Source organism: Bison bison, unplaced genomic scaffold (assembly GCF_000754665.1).
Source record: "Bison bison bison isolate TAMUID 2011002044 unplaced genomic scaffold, Bison_UMD1.0 scf7180017864378, whole genome shotgun sequence".
NCBI classification, from domain to species: domain Eukaryota; kingdom Metazoa; phylum Chordata; class Mammalia; order Artiodactyla; family Bovidae; genus Bison; species Bison bison.
Window position 1 is genome coordinate 1,894,421 of NW_011494950.1, and position 20,349 is coordinate 1,914,769.

At 43.3% G+C, this 20,349-nt stretch overlaps 1 protein-coding gene across 1 annotated transcript in view; it reads left to right on the plus strand.

The window, feature by feature from the left end:
- The first annotated feature begins 499 nt into the window (after positions 1–499).
- The window catches only part of ARL15 (ADP-ribosylation factor-like 15), a 473,050-nt gene continuing 453,200 nt past the window's right edge, over positions 500–20,349 (plus strand). Inside the window, exon 1 of the mRNA XM_010857165.1 lies at positions 500–663. Within this exon, the coding sequence (XP_010855467.1) occupies positions 616–663 (48 nt within the window). The 5' untranslated portion in view covers positions 500–615. The remainder of the gene's footprint in view (positions 664–20,349) is intronic.

The following is a 20,349-nucleotide window of genomic DNA, read 5'->3' on the forward strand; positions in this document are numbered from 1 at the left end:
GAGGGGCAGCCCCCGAGTCACAGGCTTGCCTGTTCAGAGTACCTTCTTACACATTCCAGTCATCCCAGCCGTGCAGTCTCAAGGCCACAGGGCCTTCGGGAAATCGCTCCGGAGAGGGGCATTAAGTATCTGTGGCTTCTACACCTCCCACGTTTCAACGCGAGCTTCCTACTAGGGGAAGCTTCCTACAGCTCTCCTATGGAACACTGTTCGGTTCCGATTTACCCAACTCGGAGGCCACGGAAGCACACAGAACGCCGGCGACGACAGCACCGGCTGATTTTCCGCTCTTCCCGGTTTGTTCTTCCGCCCTCGCAGCCCTAGCCCCCGCCCCTCCGCCCTCCTCACAGGAACCAGCGCCCCGGCCGCTCCCGCGCTTCTCCCCTGCCACCCGCAGTGGCCTGCCTTTTATAGACGCCACAGCCAATGAACGCTCTCCTTTCCTTCTGCCCGCCCGCCCGGCCAATCGCCGCGCCCCTTGTGTAATCTTCGGCTCCTCGACTGCTCTCGGCTATTTTCGTTGTTGCTGGCTTTTTCAGGGGCTGCTTGCTCGCAGCCAGAGACGCTGCTTTTTTTTCCGGGTTCGGAGCCGTTCCGGATGCTTTAGGCTGCCGGATGTCTGATCTCCGGATAAGTGAGGCGTTTCTGTACATGGATTATCTGGTAGGTGCGGGACAGGGGTGGCGTGTCGCCCCTCGGACCTCAACGTGCCCGATGTCCCTCCGCCTGGAGGAACAGCCTTTTTGCTTTCTTTCTTTGGGATGGGATGCCTTTGGGGTTCTTTCTCCCGCAGCCAGCTCTGGAGCTGTGCCGGGACTCGGAGGGGTGGCAGCTGAGGCGGTGCGACCGCAGCTCCCAGGGAGTGGTGGAACTGACAGGTAAAGGTGCGGCCCGGGCCAGCGGTTCTGTGGGGCGAGGGGCGCACGGGCGCTCCCCGAGAGATGGGGCAGCGGCGGCGGGGCGTCTTTTGCCCGTGGTCGGTTCTTTGCTTCTCTGTGTACTCCTGCAGAGACTTTCTTTCCCAGGAAGCAGGAGTTTTCCCCTCTGCCTTTAGCAGAACTCCAGGTACTATTAAAGAGCCATAACCGGAATGGCTTACTAAGTGCCCGGTAGCTCCGGTCATTTGGTTGTTATTAGATCTCTAAAGCTATGACCTCGGTCGCCGCGAGGTTTTAAAAGCACATTACCATATAGTAGACGGGACTAAACTACATCGCAGCGTGGGTAGAAAGGATTGGATAGGCAGGCATTCATTGCCTCGCCGTCTCTGCCGTGGATGCTTGTCTCTTACCCGGTGCACAGATTGGACCCTGTCTGTGCTTTTTAGGCCAGGCTTGTGCTGAGAAGTTTAGGTGGGAAAAGTGTCAGCTCAGTGTTGGGGCTGAACATTACTTTAAAAATGCACTTGATTTATGTGTGTGTGTGTATAATTATGCAAAACACCGCATATTGTTCGAGAAATTATTTCCCCAGAGATGCATGTTTGTGTTCGCAGGGATCCTCATTAATGTTGGCTGTGTTCAATCCTAAACAATTACCAGGTTTACCTTTTTGTCTAGAACCCCTGTTGCAATGCAGAGTTGAAGTAAACGGTAAAGACATTGACCGTCCTGTCATCTTGTTGAACACATGCTGTTGGTTTCTGCCTGCAGATTGGCCTGGCAGAGATTTGCCAGTGCCTTCTAGGAATTACACTAATGCTGTACTAAGAAAGACTGTGAATGCGTTCATAGTCAAGAAACGCTGGACAAGGACTGGTTTTGTGATGCTATCTTGTATTTGGGCTTATTTCCCCTAAATCTTCCTGGTTTGATGGGCTTGTGGGGAGGGGTGGTGACTGCAGTTAATACATGACCTTGTGCATTGAGGGGAGTCAAAAACTGAATTCAAATTCTGTTTTCTTCCTTTGTTGATGTCAGTAACTTCCTCTGTCTTTGTGATAGAGAGACATTCGGAGCTCACAGTGTAGCCAGTTAAGGAGGTTATCTGATTGGGGGTTCTTTAAAATGCAAAGTGCTATGTAGGGTAAAAGAGTTGTCAGATGTTTCTTAAAGACTATTTTCTGAATTAAGTAACTGATTATTTTGTAGCTTGTCTCGTAGGTTCTGTCTTGCAGTTGCCGGAATTAAAGCCAAAGTTTGTTGAGGATGGTTATGGAATTGGAAAGGGCTGCCTTACCTATACTAATGAAAGCTGATTTTGAATGCTTAGTTAAGTAGTTCCTAAAAAGGAACTTGCTATTTTATTTGCTGAGTGAGTTTTAAAGTTGCAAATTGCATTGTAAACCTGTCTTTGAGGTGCCAAACCCACTACAGCAGTTAGTGGGGGAAAACAATTGGAAGACTCTGGTTAATTACTCAGGTTAATTTCCTGATGGGGAATGCTTGTGGTGCTCTAGATTACCTTAAAAGCAGATTCTTTCTTCCTCAGTTTCCTAAGTTGTGTGTCAAAATCAATGGGCTCCAAATTTGACATGGCTTTTTTTGTTTTACCTGCCACGCCCGCATATACCCTATGCATTCCTATTTTAAAAAAATCATTATTTTGTCACCTTAGCTATGATTTTTAAAAAATTCACAAGTGTAGTGAAACAGTCCCATAAAAATCACTTGGCTAATCATTGGTGGTGAGGAAAAAACTCTTAAAGGAAATAAGTCAGTTCTGATGAGTGTGTCAAGTATCCGCTGTGAAAAGACTTAAGGAAATCCTTAAACATTAAAGGAAAAAGCCTCTGCAGGTGGTCTTCTGTGTTTACATTTTACTTAGTTCTCAGAGAAAATGATGTTCCACACATCATTCCTCTTGCCTTTCAGATGGACTCATTTGCTTTTCCATAATTTTTATGTGGTGTTTATTAAAAACCAGTTTCTGAAAAATGAAAATCAATTTCATTGACTGGCATCATATTTTAAAAATCAGTTCCCAAGTTCTTTTACTTACCTTCCAGAGAAAATGCACTCCTTTCACTTCTAGTTTGACCCTTCAGATTTTGCTGCACTTGTGGACTTTCCATGCACTTGACAGGAATAGTGTGTATGCCGTCTTTTCTTCTCTTTTCTTTTTAATCAGTGTGTGACTTTCTTCTTATTGCTCCTGGAAGAAGAGGGAGCTGTGTGTGTATGGATTGTCCATTGTTCTTTGGGCTGGATGGCATTACTTAACCTTTTTTAATTGCAGAACATGGAAGGAAGAGAAATGAGAGAAAGAGGTGCTTTAAATAAGACTGTGAATATTAAAGCAGAGGATAAAATTCTCTGAACTTAGAGGCTACTGTTGATTTCTTAACTTGAAGGAAATGCTATGAATTAGAGGTGACAAATAAGGTGAAGCCCAGGGATAGTGCCTTTCTATTTAGGATAAGGTTTTGATTGATTTCAGTTTAGGGAACTACAATAATGGTAATTTATGTATCCTCAGTAATTACATGTATCACCCTGTACCCTATCTTTATTTGTTGAATGAATATGAGAGAGAAGAGACAGCTTTTCTCTCCAGTTTCTAAAGTAAGACAAGATAACATCTGTTTGGATTAGGTGTTTTACTCTGGGGAATGCAGAATGTATCTTTTACTCTTAACTTTAAGATTATCAAGGTATTTGTTTTCCAGTATTTAAATATAAAAATCTCAGTATTGACAGGCCATATACCTTTTTCCCATTTTAGGAATGGGTTTTAAATGCCATGTTCACACCTGTCAGGTCTGTAGGTGACGATTCTGTTGCTGTTCCAGTGGGCAGTACCAGCATCTTCCTGTTTTTCTTCTGACAGGTAGAACTAGTAAGACAGTGTGTGGAACTTTCTGAATAAGGAGAAAATAGTTCAGCTACAATGGAAAACGTGTCTACCAGGTTTTCCTGGAAGGTTGGACAAAATCAACTTCTAGATTCTTCTCGGTTTAATATTCTTTGTGTCCTGACTCATGTTGATTGGCTTGAATTTTACCTCTTCTCCCCCTCCTGCGATCAAAATAACATCAATAAAATTTGGTATGCTTTGTGTAATGCCAGGGATGATTACATGGGATGATGGAGGGAGAGTGATTTATAAACAGTATGTTGCTTTTCAGATGTAGAATGTTAATATACTGTGCTAATGTTGCTCATACTATTCTTATGCCTCCTATAGAATGACTGTGACTGCCCAGTTTTAAAGATTGGGCTACCTTTTAAATTAGTCTCAGTATATGGAGAGATTTAATGTCATCAGCAAGCAGGAAGTTACAAGACTTCCTTGAGGATTGTTTACTACCTATAAAGAATAAAATATGTTCCTTAATCCATCTAACAAATGTTTATGGGACCCCTGCTTTGTGCATGACCCTGAAAGGCATGGAGGATGAGCCCCTGCTGGGATGGCCTTGGCTGTAGGACTGGAGGGGTGTGGGTGTCTCAGCAGGAGCCTGTGGCAGTGGACAGATACGCAGGAGGGGGAGGAGGCAGCCTGTGATGTGCGCCTTGGCTCTCTGGTAGGTTATCTCTGTGTGTTTCTTTGTTTCATTGTGAACTGAAATGCAAAGCTGGGCCTGAAAATGTGACATCTAAAAATGCGTCTTTAGCTGCTAATTATCAGATAATGATCATTTCACCTGTATGTTGGGTTTGGGATCTAATAAGGCCAGGGTTCTAGATTTCTTTTTCTGTATAGGTTGGTTAACCTGGCCTAGTTTCTTGGTCACAGGCTATACCTGTCATATAAAAATTTGTGTGTCAATAGGGAAGATCAGGTGAAAGAAGATAGATGATCAGCACAAACCCATCACTATTTGCAGAATACAAACCAAGTAATCAACCAACCAAGAACAGAAGCTCTTGGTGTATCGATGCACAGAACTCTGAGGTTCTACTAAGTTGTAAATGAGCCTATTCTAAAAGAGGAGTGAAGGCACAGTTATGACTTTATCTGATGTTCCGTGGTCTTAGAAGTGTGCTGTTTTTTAACTGTGAATGACTATGAACATTATAACTTATGTGTTCTATGTATAAAGTGATAATATAAGCCATATATTTTTAATCTTAACTGCAGCTGAATTAGTCAGTCACATAGGTGTTCTTTTATTACTAAATCATAAGATAAAAAGGGAACACAATAACTGGTTCTTTTAGCAAAAAAGTTTCAAAAATATCGAGACCGTGAGGCAGAAACTGTGATATAAGGCACTAGCTCTGGTTCTCAACTGTCTATGGTTCCAGGCTTGTAGCACGAATCCCAAGAGAGCACATATGGGGACCTGATTCATGTCCTCTGGGAGCTTGCATTCTGAAGGATGCCTAAGTTGTGTTCTTGTAGGCATGCTGAGGGTGGGGGAGTTAAGCATAGGTATTATGAGGATAAAATAGTTACCGTTTATTGAGCCCATACTGTGGTGCTGGATAATGTAAATGCTTTCCACATGTAATGCATTAAACCAAGGCTGAGAGAGGTTTTGTAATTTCCCCAAGTTCACACAGCTAACAAGTAATAGAGCTGGGACTGTGGTCCCAGAACCTTCCCTTTTCACTGCCTTCCTTCCAGCTTGGTGTTAAAGCTATTGGAATGCACTTGAAGGTTTTACAGTGTATTTTACGTAATTACCATGTTACTTCTCCAGTCAAGAAACCAGGGGCCAGGACCAGGCTGGTCGCTGTTCCCCTGTGCTCAAAGACTTGTCTCTGCTAAATGACTGTTAAAAGGAAGGCTGGATAGAAAGAGAACTGTGTCGTGTCCTGAGCCTTCCACTCCGTGATCTCCTGACTCTGAGCACCTAGGTGACCTTCACCATCTAAAGTTTTATCAAATAACCACACGTGGGTTTCCAGGCAACCTTGGTTCTCCGCCCCCTAGTGTCACTTCAAGGACACCTTCAGAGTCACAAGCCCCAGTCGTCTTTTTGAAGAGGTCCCTGAGACTCAGGATCTATTTGGCAGTTTAATTGAAATCTTCTGTGCTCCTTAAACAAGTGCTGCCTGTAAAGTGGGGCTTTGCCTAGCAGACACTAGGCCCAAGTGGCCTTTTGCTTATGAATTTCTGTTGGGCAGAGTCTCCTGATGCTAAAGGGTTTGCTTTCGAGGAAGAAAAGATTTTCAGAGAAAGTTTGGTAACTGCATTTTGGTTAACAAATGCTGATAGTTCTCACAAATTGAGTTAAAAATGGGCTTTTATTTTGGAGCCTGTGGCCTCCTTACTTATGCTGTGGCTCTTCCCCTGGCATCTCCCCAAATGCTTCTGGTGTTTGGTTGAATCTAAGAAACCCAGTTCTTGTTGACCCTCGTTTCTGAGTATCAGCAAAGTGAACACTTGCTTCTGGCAGGGCTGGCTTCATGGGCATGTGGCTCAGAAGGGCCCCCATGTGTGGCTGAATGCTCTGTGGTTGCCATCTTAAAACTCTTAATTTGGGGTGCTTTGCAGATGTTTTCATTATCTGAATCTGTAACTTGTATCAGTGTAGGGTCCCTGACTATCTTTTTTTTTTCCCCTGACTATCTTGATTATCCTTTTATCACTGGAATTGAGTCTCATGCAGGGTGAATACGGAACTATATATCATGTACTGTGCAGAGTGTTTTTACCTGCATTACCCAATTTAATCCTTCCAGCAGTCCTGTTGACTAGATACTGCTGACTGACAGACATACTGACTTAGAATAAGAGGAAACTTAAGGCTCTGTGAGGTGGAGTAATGGCTGGGATCACATAACCGAGTGTCAGGGCTAGGGTACCAGCTAGCTTGGGGATTCCAAGCCCATGCATGTAAGCATTATTCAGTACTGCTGTAACTGGTAATAATTAACAGCTAAGAGGATGAGTGAGGGGGCCATGATTCAGACACAGGACTGGAAATTGAGAGGTTACTTAATTGCTGCCATCACCTGTGAGAAGCCCCCTGGGAACTCAGTGACAGCTGTGCCGCAGTTGAGGAAGTACACATGTCTATACCTTAAGGTGAGAGACTTCGCTCACCTTTTGCACCCTCCCGCCGTACCCTGGTGCATAAGCATGCCCTGCACTTTGGTTCACAGCCAGATGCACATGATTTTGCAGGAGCATTTCATTTATCAGGCCCCTTTGTACCCAGATTTGTTGGGAATGGTTCTGACTTCTGGATTGCTTCTCTCCGGGTCAAGGACTTCGACCCTAGCAATTGTGGCCATGTCTCCCCCAGAGGGATTCTCGAGAGTTCTTTTTTCACCGAAAGAGAGCAGCTTCTCCAGGCTCTCTGGTGGAGCAGTTGACAGTCTGGAGCCATCCCAGGACCATTGGCTGAGGTGCAGAAGGCCTGCACTTGTTCCTTGATCAGTCTGTACATGGAGTCAGGAGCTAAAGCAAAATACGATTCTTTTACAGTTTTATCTTTAATAAATGCAAATGTTCCGAAAAGTACAGAAAATGAGAACGCACTTCTGTGTATCTACCTCCCTGATTAAAGCTGTTAGTATTTTGCCATTTTAACTTCAAAATGCTGGTTGCTTTTTAAAAAAAGAAACTTTAAGGTGAAAGCCTTCTGCTCTCCCATGCTTTCTTCATCCTTCTCCATGGTGACAACTACCCCAAAGCAAGTGGGCACTGTTCTCATGTTTGGGTTTTTTGTTGTTGTTGTTGCATTTTTATTATATTTGCATATATGTGTAAATAATATGGTATTCTTTGTGGTTAATAATTTTAACAAAATTGTAACATATCACCCTTATTGTCTTGAAACTTGTTTTATTTCTGTAATGTTTTTAAGATTAATAAATATTCCTGTTTGTATTAATAGATATTTATTTTACATTTCTAGTTTAGATATTACCATTTCTGCCTTTATATGTAGAGATCTTATTTGGATTTTATGGGAAGCTCAAAGAAAAGGTGTTGGTTTTGAGGCATAATTGTGTGTGTTTACTTGTTTTTAGTACCACACAATGAGTCGTATAAATTGTTTAATGAAATTTTATTATGTGCATTTCAGTGAATCATAATTTTATTAACTTATCACCTTATCACTGATTATTCTAAGTTTCAATTTTTTTAGTGTTGGTATTTGTTATAAATAATGCTGCAATGGACATTCCTTATAAGCTCTTGGATATTTTATGATAGTGTATTATAAGGAGCAGTAGTCCTATGGTTTCAAAAAGCGATTTTGATGCCAAGTAAGTTTGGAAACTAGGTCAAACAGAATCAAACAGGTTTCTTTACTGTATAATCATTAATATGCAAATATTCACAGTGCATCTCAAAAAGGGAGATTATTACTGGCAGTGTTTCTAATCCTTTGGGATATTTTTATGACCAAGTTCGAGTAGATTTTATGTAGAATCAAAAGGTATCTACATTTTAAAGCTTTGACTTAGTGATTAAATAAGGTAATAAACCATGCATGGATATAATCAGCTACTGTTTGTTAAATCAAAGTTATAGTCAAATGGTGATAATGATGATGATTGATTGAGAATTTACTCTGTCCTAGGTTCTGTGTGCATGTGTGCTCAGTCACCAAGTCATATCCAACTTTTTGTGACTCCGTGGACTCTAGTCCACCAGGCTCCTCTGTCCATGGGATTTCCCAGGCAAGAATACTGGACTGGGTTGCTGTTTTTTCTCCATGGGATCTTCCTGCCATGTCTCCTGCATTGGCAAGCGGGTTCTTTACCACTGCACCACCAGGGAAGTCCCCTAGATCCTGTGGGATCTAACCCAGGTCTCCCGCATTGCAGGTGGATTCTTTACCAGCTGAGCCACCAGGGAAGACCAAGAATATTGGAGTGGGTAGCCTATCCCTTCTCTAGCAGATCTTCCTGACCCAGGAGTCAAACTGGGGTCTCCTGCATTGCAGGCATGTTCTTTACCGGCTGAGCTACCAGAGAATCCCCTAGATCCTGCAGAGTGCTTAATGTGCATTCGCCGTTTGTTTGGTCCTTTCAGTGACCCTCTGAGGTGCTGGAATTTGGGTTTTTGTTTTATGGTTGAGGAAACTGAGGGTCAGGAGTAACTCCAGCTGTCTCAGTTGTTACGAGGGTTGGCAACACATCTGTAATCTTACTGTACGTGTTTTCATTATTGTGATAGAGAAGAAAAGTTTGAAACCCTGTATTTGATTTCCTAGAAAGTCCACCTATTGCCTGCATGATATAAGCTGTTTTCCAAATGTCAGTCCATAGCAGAAAGGAAAAGTCAAGAATGTTATAAAGTCATCATATGTTTAATTTATAGACTTAAAAATATGAGGTTATATCTTTCCAACTTTTTGTGGATGTTAGAATATGCTGTCTATTCTCATGATAATGAACAACAGTATCTCTTTGTCTATCTCAGTGTTATTACCTGTCAGAATAAAAGGATGTGAATCCTTAAACATCCTCAAGTTTGTATGTATGAATTAATATTTAGAATGTACTTACTTCTAAAACCCAAATGCTGAGAACCTGGTCTAAGACAGATTAATTCGAACCACAATTCCTCATTTGAAAGATTCAGATAGCATCCAAACCTCTTTGATGACTATTGATTATGTTTTTTTTTTAGTGCTAAAGTGCTTTTTTAAAAAAATTGCTTTATAATTTCTATACGGATTGGTATGAGTCCATATAATGGCATCAACAGAAGTGGGGAGCAAGTGTAGATAAAAGTGAGTCTTTCTCCTCCTGTATGTCCTTGAACTTGATTCCGCAATCCTCCCCTTCCCTGCCACCCCGCCCCCAACCCTGCTTCAGTGACACTGTGAGGATTTTTTTACTCTCCAAAAATGGCAGAGTACAATTTTTGTGAAATAATGTAACTAAACATTATGTAGGAACACATTCTTGTACATTTTAAGAGCTGGGCACAAAAGATTTGTTTTTGACCTTGGGTAAAGTATGTTTTTTTATTTTTTGGTCTGTTCTGCAAATTACTTATATTGGGACTTCTAGTCCCCAGAAGAATGTTAAAGTTAATTTTTACTATCACTTAAATTTTATTTCCTTTTTCTTGTTCTGATTCAGGTATTTTTTTAAGATAGTAATTATGACTAGTAAATGAGAATCTTATTTACAAAAAAACTTTCACAAAGGACTTTTTTGAGGGTTGAATGAGACTGTATATACTGGACTTTTTGAATATAAGCTGTTACATAAAATGAATGTTCACTTATGTTTTTATAATCACATTTTTTAGTCACCAAATTATCTTTTTAATTGAAGTGTAATTTACACACAGTAACATGTACAGTCTTAAAGGTACAGCTAGATGAGTTTATGGGTTTCCCCGGTGGCTCAGTAGTAAAGAATCTGTCTGCCAGTGCAAGAGATGCAGGTTCGATCCCTGGGTCAGGAAGATCCCCAGAAAAGGAAATGGCAACCCACTTGAGTATTCTTGCCTGGGAAATCCCAGGGACAGAGGAACCTGGCAGGCTACAGTCCATGTGGTTACAAAGAGTCAGACCAACTTAGTGAGTAAACAGTAGTAATGAAGATGACTTTATATGTACCTGTGTCTTGTAACTACCCCCAGGTGGATATGTAACACCCAGAAGGCTCTCTAGGGTATCCTGCCTAGGTGTTCGTTCCTAGGCAGTATTGACATAGATTGGTTTTACCTGACTTTGAATTTCATATAAATGGAATCACAGCTAGGTGTTCTTTTGTGTGTAATTTCTTTTACTCAGTATGCCTGTGTAATCCATCCATGTTGCATAAATCAGTTCTTTTCTGATTGCAAATTAGTATTGTATGAATATTATTACTAAACTATTCATTCTATTGTTGATGGCCATTTAGATTGTTTCCAGTTTTGGGGATATTTGGAATAAAGCTGCTACAAACAGTCTTGTTATGGTTTTGGGGAAAGTAACGCATTTTTGTTGGGTAAAGTAGAATTTCAGGTTCATGGGGCATGCATATGTTTAGGTTTATTAAATACTGCCAAACATTTTCCAAAGTAGTTTTACCACTTAGACTTATACCAGTAGTGTAAAAGGTCCAGTTATTTCGTATCCTCACCAATAGTCTTTACTTTGTCAGTCATTAATTTATTTTGATGTGTGTGTACCCCAAAGAAATTTAAAGTTGCCCAGAGCTACTTCCATATATTCAGGCATGAGAACAATATAATATAGGAGGATCATAAGGCAGATTTTTTTTTTTTAATTTGAAGAAATTAGTTGGCCATATTCTTCGGTTGTGTGGTTTCACTTGAAAATCCTGTCTTGCTGAAGAGGTACTGTGGAGGTCAGTTGACCTGGTGGTATTCCTGCTTTACAGGGAACTCAATGTATGGTTTGGGCAAACCAGTCAATGTCACTGCCTTCCATTTCTTCATCTATAAAAAGGTGGGATCAATTAGATATCTAAAGTGTTTCTTTTATTTCAAAGTTTTCCTCAATCATCTTGTTTCCTTCTTGGAATAGCTGTCTGTTTTTCTATTCTTTCTAATTCTTTAAGTGAGTGATCATAAATTTGCCTTTACATAATTATCATTTATTCAAGCAGCTCTAATTTTTTATAAGCCTTTTGTATTCTGGTGCTGTCCCGGGCACTAGGGATATACAAGTGAATAAGACATTGGCTTGCCCTCAAAGAACTCATACTCTTGTAGAGATGAAAACTAAGCAATTATGTTTTGGAATGGCATATTCTACTCAGAGGGAAATACAGGTTACTAATAGAGTATATGAAAGGGAGTCTTAACCTGGACTTGAGGGCCAAAGCGAGCTTTTCAGAGGAGTCATTTTTAATCTGCAACATTGAAGTTGAGGAGTGTTGGCCCAGTGACAGGCAGGGCCAGGGCCAGGCAGAAGGGACAGCATCCCTGCAAGGACTTGGGGGTGAGTAACCCCATTGCTTTAAGGAACTCCCAGGGCTTGGTGTGGCTGGAGTAGAGTCAGGAACAGCTGGGTACACTTTGCTGCAGAGTCCACCTAGGGTCACATCGTGGGAACCTTTAAAGTTTGCCTAGGGTGACATGGTCAGGTCAGTCTTCAGTGTGGACAAGCGCTGGAAAGGGCAGCGGATGGGAGGCAGAAGCCCAGTTTGGAAGATGCTATCCTGATTCAGGAGTGAGATAATGGTGTTCACAGCCAGATGGAGGCAGGAAGGATGCAGAAAAGTAGATGGATTTAGGTAACATCTGTGAATTGCCAAGATTTTGTAACTGACTGTAGAAGATGAGAACAAAGGAGATTTTAGGGATAATTTTCAGGTTTTTGATTTGAGCATTGTTCTGGTTATCTGTTACTGAGTAACAAACCACCTTAAAACAGTGGCTTAATAACAGTCATTTTTTAAACTCATGAATCTGGAGTTGAATTGGGTTCAATTAGGCTCTTCTTGCTCAGGATTCCTTATTAAGTTACCATCGGATGGTGGCTGGGAGCATCTCAAAACTTCTTAGAATGCTGGTCTGGCAACATGCAAATCTGGGGGATTGGAAAGTGTGGACTCCTGGGGCATCTCTCTTCAGGTATCTTTCTACATGAGGCCTCAGGGAGCTGCACTGCTTACATCCAGGTTGAAGGCTCACAGAGTAAGTACATGTATCAGGAGAAACTGGTGGAAGCTACTGTCTTTCTAACCTGGTCTCAGCAGTTGTGCAGCATCACTTATATGGCACTTGTTCATCAAGGCAGTCACAAGGGCAGGAGACAGGCACCACCTCTTGGTGGCAGGAAGTCAAAGGATTTATGGGCATGTTTTAGAACCACCATAGACATCACGGGGGCAAAACAGGTCATGTACTGTGGTAGGTGACACTTGAAGGAATAGCACATGGAGAGGCAAGTGAAGGCTTTGAGTTCAGAGTTTGCACTGCTTGTGGGAAGTCCAAATTGAGATTCAGTGTAAGAATCTGAATTATGTGGGAGCTTAGAGGTGAGCTTTGGATGAGTTAAAAGCAGTATGTAACATTATTGTTACTTGCTGTGTGTGTGTGTGTGTGTGTGTGTGCGCTCAGTCATGTCCAACTCTCTGCAACCCCATGAGTTGTGTAGCCCACCAGACTCCTCTGTCCATGCGATTTTCCAGGCAAAAATACTGGAGTGGGTTGCCATTTCATACTCCAGGGGATCTTCCTGACCCAGGGATTAAACCTGCATCTCTTGCGTCTCCCGTATAGGCAGGCAGATTTTTTACCACTAGCACCAACTGGAAAGCCATATATATGTGTGTGTAACTATATTATTAAATTGTCATTGTAAGGCACAGTGCTAAGTATTTTTCATGCATGATTTATTGCCTTTATCTTTTTAGAAATTAGAAACTGAGACTTAGAGAAATTATGTCACGCCTGCAATGTGATGGAGCCAGAATATGAACCCAGGTCTTACTAATGTCTGACCTCACATCCTTAACCGTTTAGATGGTAACTGAAGCCGTGGGCACGTCTGAGCTCACGCAGGGAGGGTTGTGCTCAGTATGGAAGGGAGAACCCGAGGAAGTCTAGTGTCTATCTCAGGGCCGGTACATATGAAGCACATGGTTTTCGTGGGATCAGCAAAAGGAAGGGAATCTTGGGAGAGAAAGAGAGCTGCAAGGTTGGGAGAAAACCTGCAGAGTGTCGCATCTCACAGGTTGAGAAGGGAGACTTTCCAGGAGAAGGAAGTAGCCAATTGTGTTTCCCGTGGCCCAGAGATCATGGAAGAAGATGGCTGCATGGTGACCTTGGCCAGAGGCTCTCAGAGGCCCAGTGGGAAGTGGGGAAATGACACCGCTGTAGTCAAGGCTGTCCAGAAATTTCACCGTGGATGAGAAGGAGGCAAGGGCTGGAACTGGAAGGCGACTAGGGACATTGAGGGACTGCTTTCCTTTCTAAAGGGGGCTGAACTTGAGATGGTTAAATGCCGATGAAGTGGAACGTGAGGTTGTCTTGCTGAGTGTGACTGAAATATGGTTGCCTATGGGTTGGAGCTGAAGTAGCTGCAATGAAAGACCAGGGCAGTGATGCCCAGGACACAGATGCATTGGTTGTGGTGTGGAGACCATGACCCAACAATGACAAAAATCTGATGTCTATGGTACTTTTGTTTTTTTCTCTTCCAGACTTTGTCTGGAAAGGAAGATTTCAAGGAGGTGGACAGTTAGATTGATAAAAGTTGGGCTTTTTCCAGGGTGAGTTACTGGGTGGATAATGGAATAGAGGAAATTTAGGACATGGGCAAGAGGTTGGTGGAAGTGATAGACCACTGTGAGCTCCGAGTTAGTGGAAAGGAAGGAAGGGTGAGTAGAGGATGCGAGGACGGGTGGTGCTGATGGGACTGAACTATAGGTGTTATTTGGAATAACTGTTCACAAAACTGAGAGAGAAAACTCATTGTGGGAGACAGTAGGGTATATGAATTTAAGATTGCAGACATAGAGTAGTTTTTGGAGAGAAGGCTCCAATGTGTGACTGGTTGGCCTTGGGAAAGATGGGGAGCTTAGGAAGCAGAAGAGGAAATGTACCCAGGGTGCTGGGTAGCACGCTCTTGTGATTGACAAAGTTGATAGGACTTGGGCTGGAGCAAGAGGCTGAGGCAGACTCAGAAATCCTTGGTGAAAGAGGGGAAGGTTGGCCGCCTTGACAAGGAAAGGCGGACAGCACTAGATGTTAGAGCTCATTGCCCTGAGTCTTGAAAGGAGTAGGGGAGAAGGAGGGCTCTGGACATCCTCCAGGGTGACCTCCAGGGACTGAGTTAGGCCATAGGGGGCACTTAGGAAGCCTTTGTGGGTGTAGAGGAGTTCAGCTTTGAACCCAGGAAGCCCTCCCTTTTAACCAATACTACGTAATTAATGCACATTAACTACCCACCATCCCAACTTCTACCACCGCCCCCGGAACCACCCCCTGTACCAACACCACTATGTCAAGAGGGCTCTGTGGAGAGGCTGGAGAGGGACTGGACTTGTGAGAGGTTGGGTTGCTGAGGAGGCACAGAGCCTCCACAGAGTGTGGGATAAGAATAACTGTAACATGGAAGATGGTGGAATTGGGTGGATGTTTTCCTGGAATAATTTGATGTAGCAGCTCCCTGGTCAGGCAGATGGGAGAAAGTGGGCTTAAGTTGGTTGTGCTGCAAGGAGGGAGTCCTTGTTCAGTTCAGTTCAGTCGCTCAGTCATGTCCGACTCTTTGCGACCCCATGAATCGCAGCACGCCGGCCTCCCTGTGTTCAGATACATGTATATCTCAGTTACTTGATTCCTGAGGCCCTCAGGCTACTCTTCTGCCAAGAGCAGTAGTGCTTCCAAAGGAGTCTTGGTCCCTCTGGACCAAGGGACAGGGCAGTTTTAAGGGGGTCTGTCAGCATCTGACTCTCTCTCACGGGCTGTGTCTCCTAGGAAGCGGTGTGCAGTTTAGGTCCTTCCAACCTTCCCGTACCAGACTCCCAAGGCAGAGCACTGGGGGTCAAATGTGCCGAGTCCAGAAACTGAGGATGGCCCAGATCTTTCCAGTAGACCAAAAACTGGTCAGTCTCAGGCAGCTTCTTGGTTTTGTGAAGGCAACTTGCTCAGGGCTGGTTTGTCAGAGCAGCTTCCTGTCCAGACAATCATGTAGTAATCTGGATGAATTGTTAGTAAAGCTGCGAAGACTGTGTGAGCCTGGCTTCTGTCTGAAGTGACCACAGAGTGTAGTGCTGCACACATAACTTCTGGTTGGAAAGTTCATCTTTTCCCTCTCACTCTACTCTAAGTCTTCTTATTTGCAGTCTTCCACTGACAAGCCTGAATTGAGGCTCCCTCCAGGGCTGCTCCGGTAAGCTCACTGGACACTGACTACACAGAGGTGCCTGACCAAGGGGGCAAGCATGCCTGTGATCCAGCCCCCAGCCAGCTCACCAAGGTCCCCACTGCACACTGGCAGAGAGGTGCTGATGCGCTAGCTACAGCCTTGCCTTGGTTCTCTGATACTGGACCGAACACAGTGTGTCACAGTGCAGGGCTGGACTGTGGGCTTCTTTGTGTCCCCAGAGCCCGACATGGGTACACAAGACGGCTACTAAGTCAGAGATTGGGCTGAGAGGCTGCACAGAGTAATATTTACGGGCACTGACCTTGGAGTCAGACCCCCTGCATTTGCATTCTAACTCTGTCACTTACCTGCTGTGCGGCCTCTGTGCCTCAGTTTTCTCATATACGAAATGGGCATAATACTACCTACCACTCAGAGTTGAGTTAAAATCCATTAATATGAAAGCATTCAGTAGAGAGCCTAGTACCATGAGCATGATAAATATTTGCTGTTACTGGAACTTTCTACATAAAACAAGAACTTAAGATACTATTGTCACCAAAAAGACCCCATTTTGATTCTATTCCTTTTTCTAATACCAGCTTTTCAAAAATCTTTCTGCCCCTACCTAATAAACATAGTGCAGAGTAACTAGGTTAAAAATACTGCAGCTGCTGATTCTTTGTTGGTTCTGTGCACTGGAGCATGTTTAGCCGCATCCCTGGCCTCTGTGCCCTTGTTGCTGGCAACACCCAACCTCTCCCCCACCCCAGCCATGATATCAGAATGTCTCCAGATATTGTCAGTGTTCCCAGGGGGCAAAAAACCAATTTAAGAACCTCCAAACCAGACTATTTAGTTTCTCATAACTCAGTATCAGATTTCCAGAAGGAGAGAATCTGGTTGGCTCAGCTTGGCTCTGGGTCCAGTTCGATCCAATTAACTATAGCCAGGGCTTCAGGTCACATGGCAGAATCTGGCTGCCAGGAGGAGGGGGTGCATCCTACTCCCAGATAAGAGGGATGGAGAGATATTTTAGGAAGGTCTTTCCACTTCCTTAACTCCAGCAGGCTGTTCTGGTCTGACTCTCTCTATTGTATTTGTAGGAGGTTTAGGGGGGAAAAAATATTGCAGCTGCTCATTGATAGGTTGAGTAGCAGCTGTTTCTCATTTGTAGGGGTGAAAGGTCCTGGCATGGCAGAGGGTGGCCCAAGTCCTGCCACAGGCTGGTTCTGCTGTTACATGAGTGTGGCCAAATGCGGCAACTCACTTTAAGGGGGCAAGTTTTCTGAGGTCCTACTGTAGACTCTCAACTTCCCTTTTGTCTCAAACAGGTTGAGAGTCAAATTTCTGCTTTTGAGAACTTTTCTTCCCTTATGAGTGTTTCCTGAGAGGCAGCATGTTATAGACAGCAGAGCCTTGGGCTGATTTATTGGATAATGTTTTCATTTTGAATGTTTCCTGAATGTGCTTTTTTTTTTTTTCCCACATTACTGTGCTGGATGTAGAAAGCCTCTTGTGATGTTTGAAGTTCTCTTCCTCTCTGTTTTACTTTACATAGAAATATTGTACATCCCTGGTGTTCACCAGTAATATTTCTTAGTGTAACATGATTTTCCCCATGATTTATTGGGTTTAAGATGTGTGTTCTAAAGACTGGGTCATTGAGACAGGATTATTCCATCATTCCTGGGCTTCCTTTGGGTTTCCTGACTTTTTCAGGGCCCCTGTGAGCTGATCCTGGGCTGTGGGCAGGATTACTTCATAAGCCTGAAGAGGAGCTGTTCTCTGTCATTTTTGTGGACTCAGGCTGCAGTTTTTATGTTATTGTGTAAGTGATTTTAAAACAACAGCAGCAATATTCTTTAAAAGGTGCGTTCAGATATAAAGAACGAATTAGTGGTTACCAGTGGGAAGAGGGAAGGAGGGAGGGGCATGATAGTAGGGGAGTAAGAGTTACAAACTATTGTGTATAAGCTACAAGCATATATTGTACAACTTGGTAAATTTAGCCATTATTTTATAATTATGTAAATAGAGTATAATCTTTGAAATTTGTGAATCATTTTATTGTACACCTGTAACTTGACTAACCTAAATACCATATTCAAAAGCAGAGACATTACTTTGCCAACAAAAGTTCGTCTAGTCAAGGCTATGGTTTTTCCTGTGGTCATGTATGGATGTGAGAGTTGGACTGTGAAGAAGGCTGAGTGCCAAAGAATTGATGCTTTTGAACTGTGGTGTTGGAGAAGACTCTTGAGAGTCCCTTGGACTGCAAGGAGATCCAACCAGTCCATTCTGAAGGAGATCAGCCCTGGGATTTCTTTGGAAGGAATGATGCTAAAGCTGAAACTCCAGTACTTTGGCCACCTCATGCGAAGAGTTGACTCATTGGAAAAGACTGTGATGCTGGGAGGGATTGGGGGCAGGAGGAAAAGGGGACGACAGGGCATGAGATGGCTGGATGGCATCACTGACTCAATGGACGTGAATCTGAGTGAACTCCGGGAGTTGGTGATGGACAGGGAGGCCTGGCGTGCTGCGATTCATGGGGTCGCAAAGAGTCTGACATGACTGAGCGACTGATGTGATCTGAACTTACATAATATTGTATATCAGCTATACTTCAATTTAGAAAGTCTCTGTGTAGATTAAATCAAAATAAAGACATTTCAATTTAAAAAAGGGTGGGTAGCATTTTCTTGGATTTTCAAAATTAGCAAGAATTTTTCTTTACTAAACAACATTTCAGTCACTATTGATTGCTTGAAACAAAACATAGTGACTTTAGGTCCTCACTTTAATTCAGATGTGCAGCCCTGTGTTCAAATACCTAGTTACAGAAGGGATCTGTAGGGGTTTAAAGTAGTTCCTTGAAGGATATATGCCCAGATGAGTTTTGGCAAAAGTAAAGCCCTATTTCTACCCTCCCCGACCCCTTCCCCATCTTCTCGTTCCTCTTCCTATCTAACTTTCCTCACGCCACAAATGCTTATTCATTTAATAGTAATTTTATTAATCTCCTTGATTATTATAATTAACCCAATAACAAATTGGTCATGATTTGCTATGTTACAGTTTTTAGCAAATAGAAAACTGGCAGACAAGATAGATCGAGATCTCTTCCTATGTCAGCCATCCAGTGCATGCCATGAAGTAGTAACTGTGCATCAAATCCTGAATTAACCGAGACTTTTGGTCACTCAAAAATAAAGCACTAACAGAAGTAAAACTCACAGTGAACATCTCTGACTCATGGACAAGTATCTTTCTGGTCAGGTATGCCTTCTAGAACCCAGTGGCCCAAATCAGTCAGGACTTGCTCAGAATTGTTAGTTTTCAGAGGAGATCCTAAATATTTATTGTTTTATGGTTTCAAGTAATTATTCAGTCAGAAAAAGTGCCAAAGATTATTTGCTCATAAAGTTTTCCCCCAAAGTGTTCCATTTTTTATTAAACATCAGGGAAGGTTTTCTGTGTAATTAAAACCTTAAGAGACTCTGAAAACTGTAACTCAGAGAACACAGTTTCTGCATGAAGACTCGTGGGGAAGGAAACCTTGTTTAGGAAAGTGAGCCAGGAGAAGGATGGAGGGATCTGATGAGGGGCCTGAGGTGTAGGGGGGGCAGGAGAACCTGCTTCCTGCACAAAGGTGGCAGCAGGAGAATGTCCAGGACACGATGTCATGAAGGCCTCTGCCACCAGGCATCGTTCGCAAGCGTGGGCTCCCTCCACTTCCCCTCTCAGTTCCCACCTCTGTAAATGTGGCAGCAGTGGAGGCGGTGCTGTCCCAGGAGAGGAGGGGGTTCTTCCATGTGTTTGTTAGATTTCCACAGAGGGGCCAGGAGAGTCAACAGCCTTCTAGTGAGGAGATTTTTTTTTTTTTAACATATCTGGTAATAAGTCCATTTTATTACTGCCATTTGTCTCCGTGGAGTTTTTGAGTGCATCTAAAATAAGAAATTCTGCTTCAAGTTACAGCTTTGCAATATTGAGAGGAACTTAAAAAGTGCCTTAAAATTTTTTATAACTCTGCCTGGAAGGAGGAAGACAAACCATCCCAGGCCAGGAATTCATGATTGCTCATGGTGAGTGATCCAAGATGGCAGGGCTGCCCTGTGGCACCTTTGAATTCCCAGCTGAGGGCCTCCAACAAGTCACTTTTGTGGGGGACACGGCAACTTGCTCCTCAGGTACACTCCCAGTGCCCTGTCCTGCCAGTGAGGTCACCTGGTGGGCCAGGCTGCAGAAGGTGCTAGAAGTCTTTTGCACCAGCCTTCGCTGGGCTCCTCCTTTCTCTACACCCACCTTCCCTGCCTGCCTAGCACCCAATAGTGAGACGCTATGGGCACACTGTGGGCACCCAGGTCTCTCCCACCTAGTGGGATGAGAGGCACAAAGACGGAACATGCGTTCATGGACTGGGGAGGGGGTGACATCACCTTTGACCTCAAACCCATTGCTGTTGGGGGATTTGTAAGGCATAGAGAGATGTTTTGGTCTACAGAGGCAAACCCCAAATCAGTGGAGGGTCAGCCTCAATTACAGAGTTCCAGATTCCTGACCTGGTATGCGGCATCATACTTTAATCTGCAATTTCAGTTTGATTAGATTGTTATTAGGTAGCTTATAAATTTGCTAGGGGAAAAGAACTCTTAGAGCAAATCTTAAAGAGGATGAAGGAGCAGAAAAATTACAGAGATACACATTTA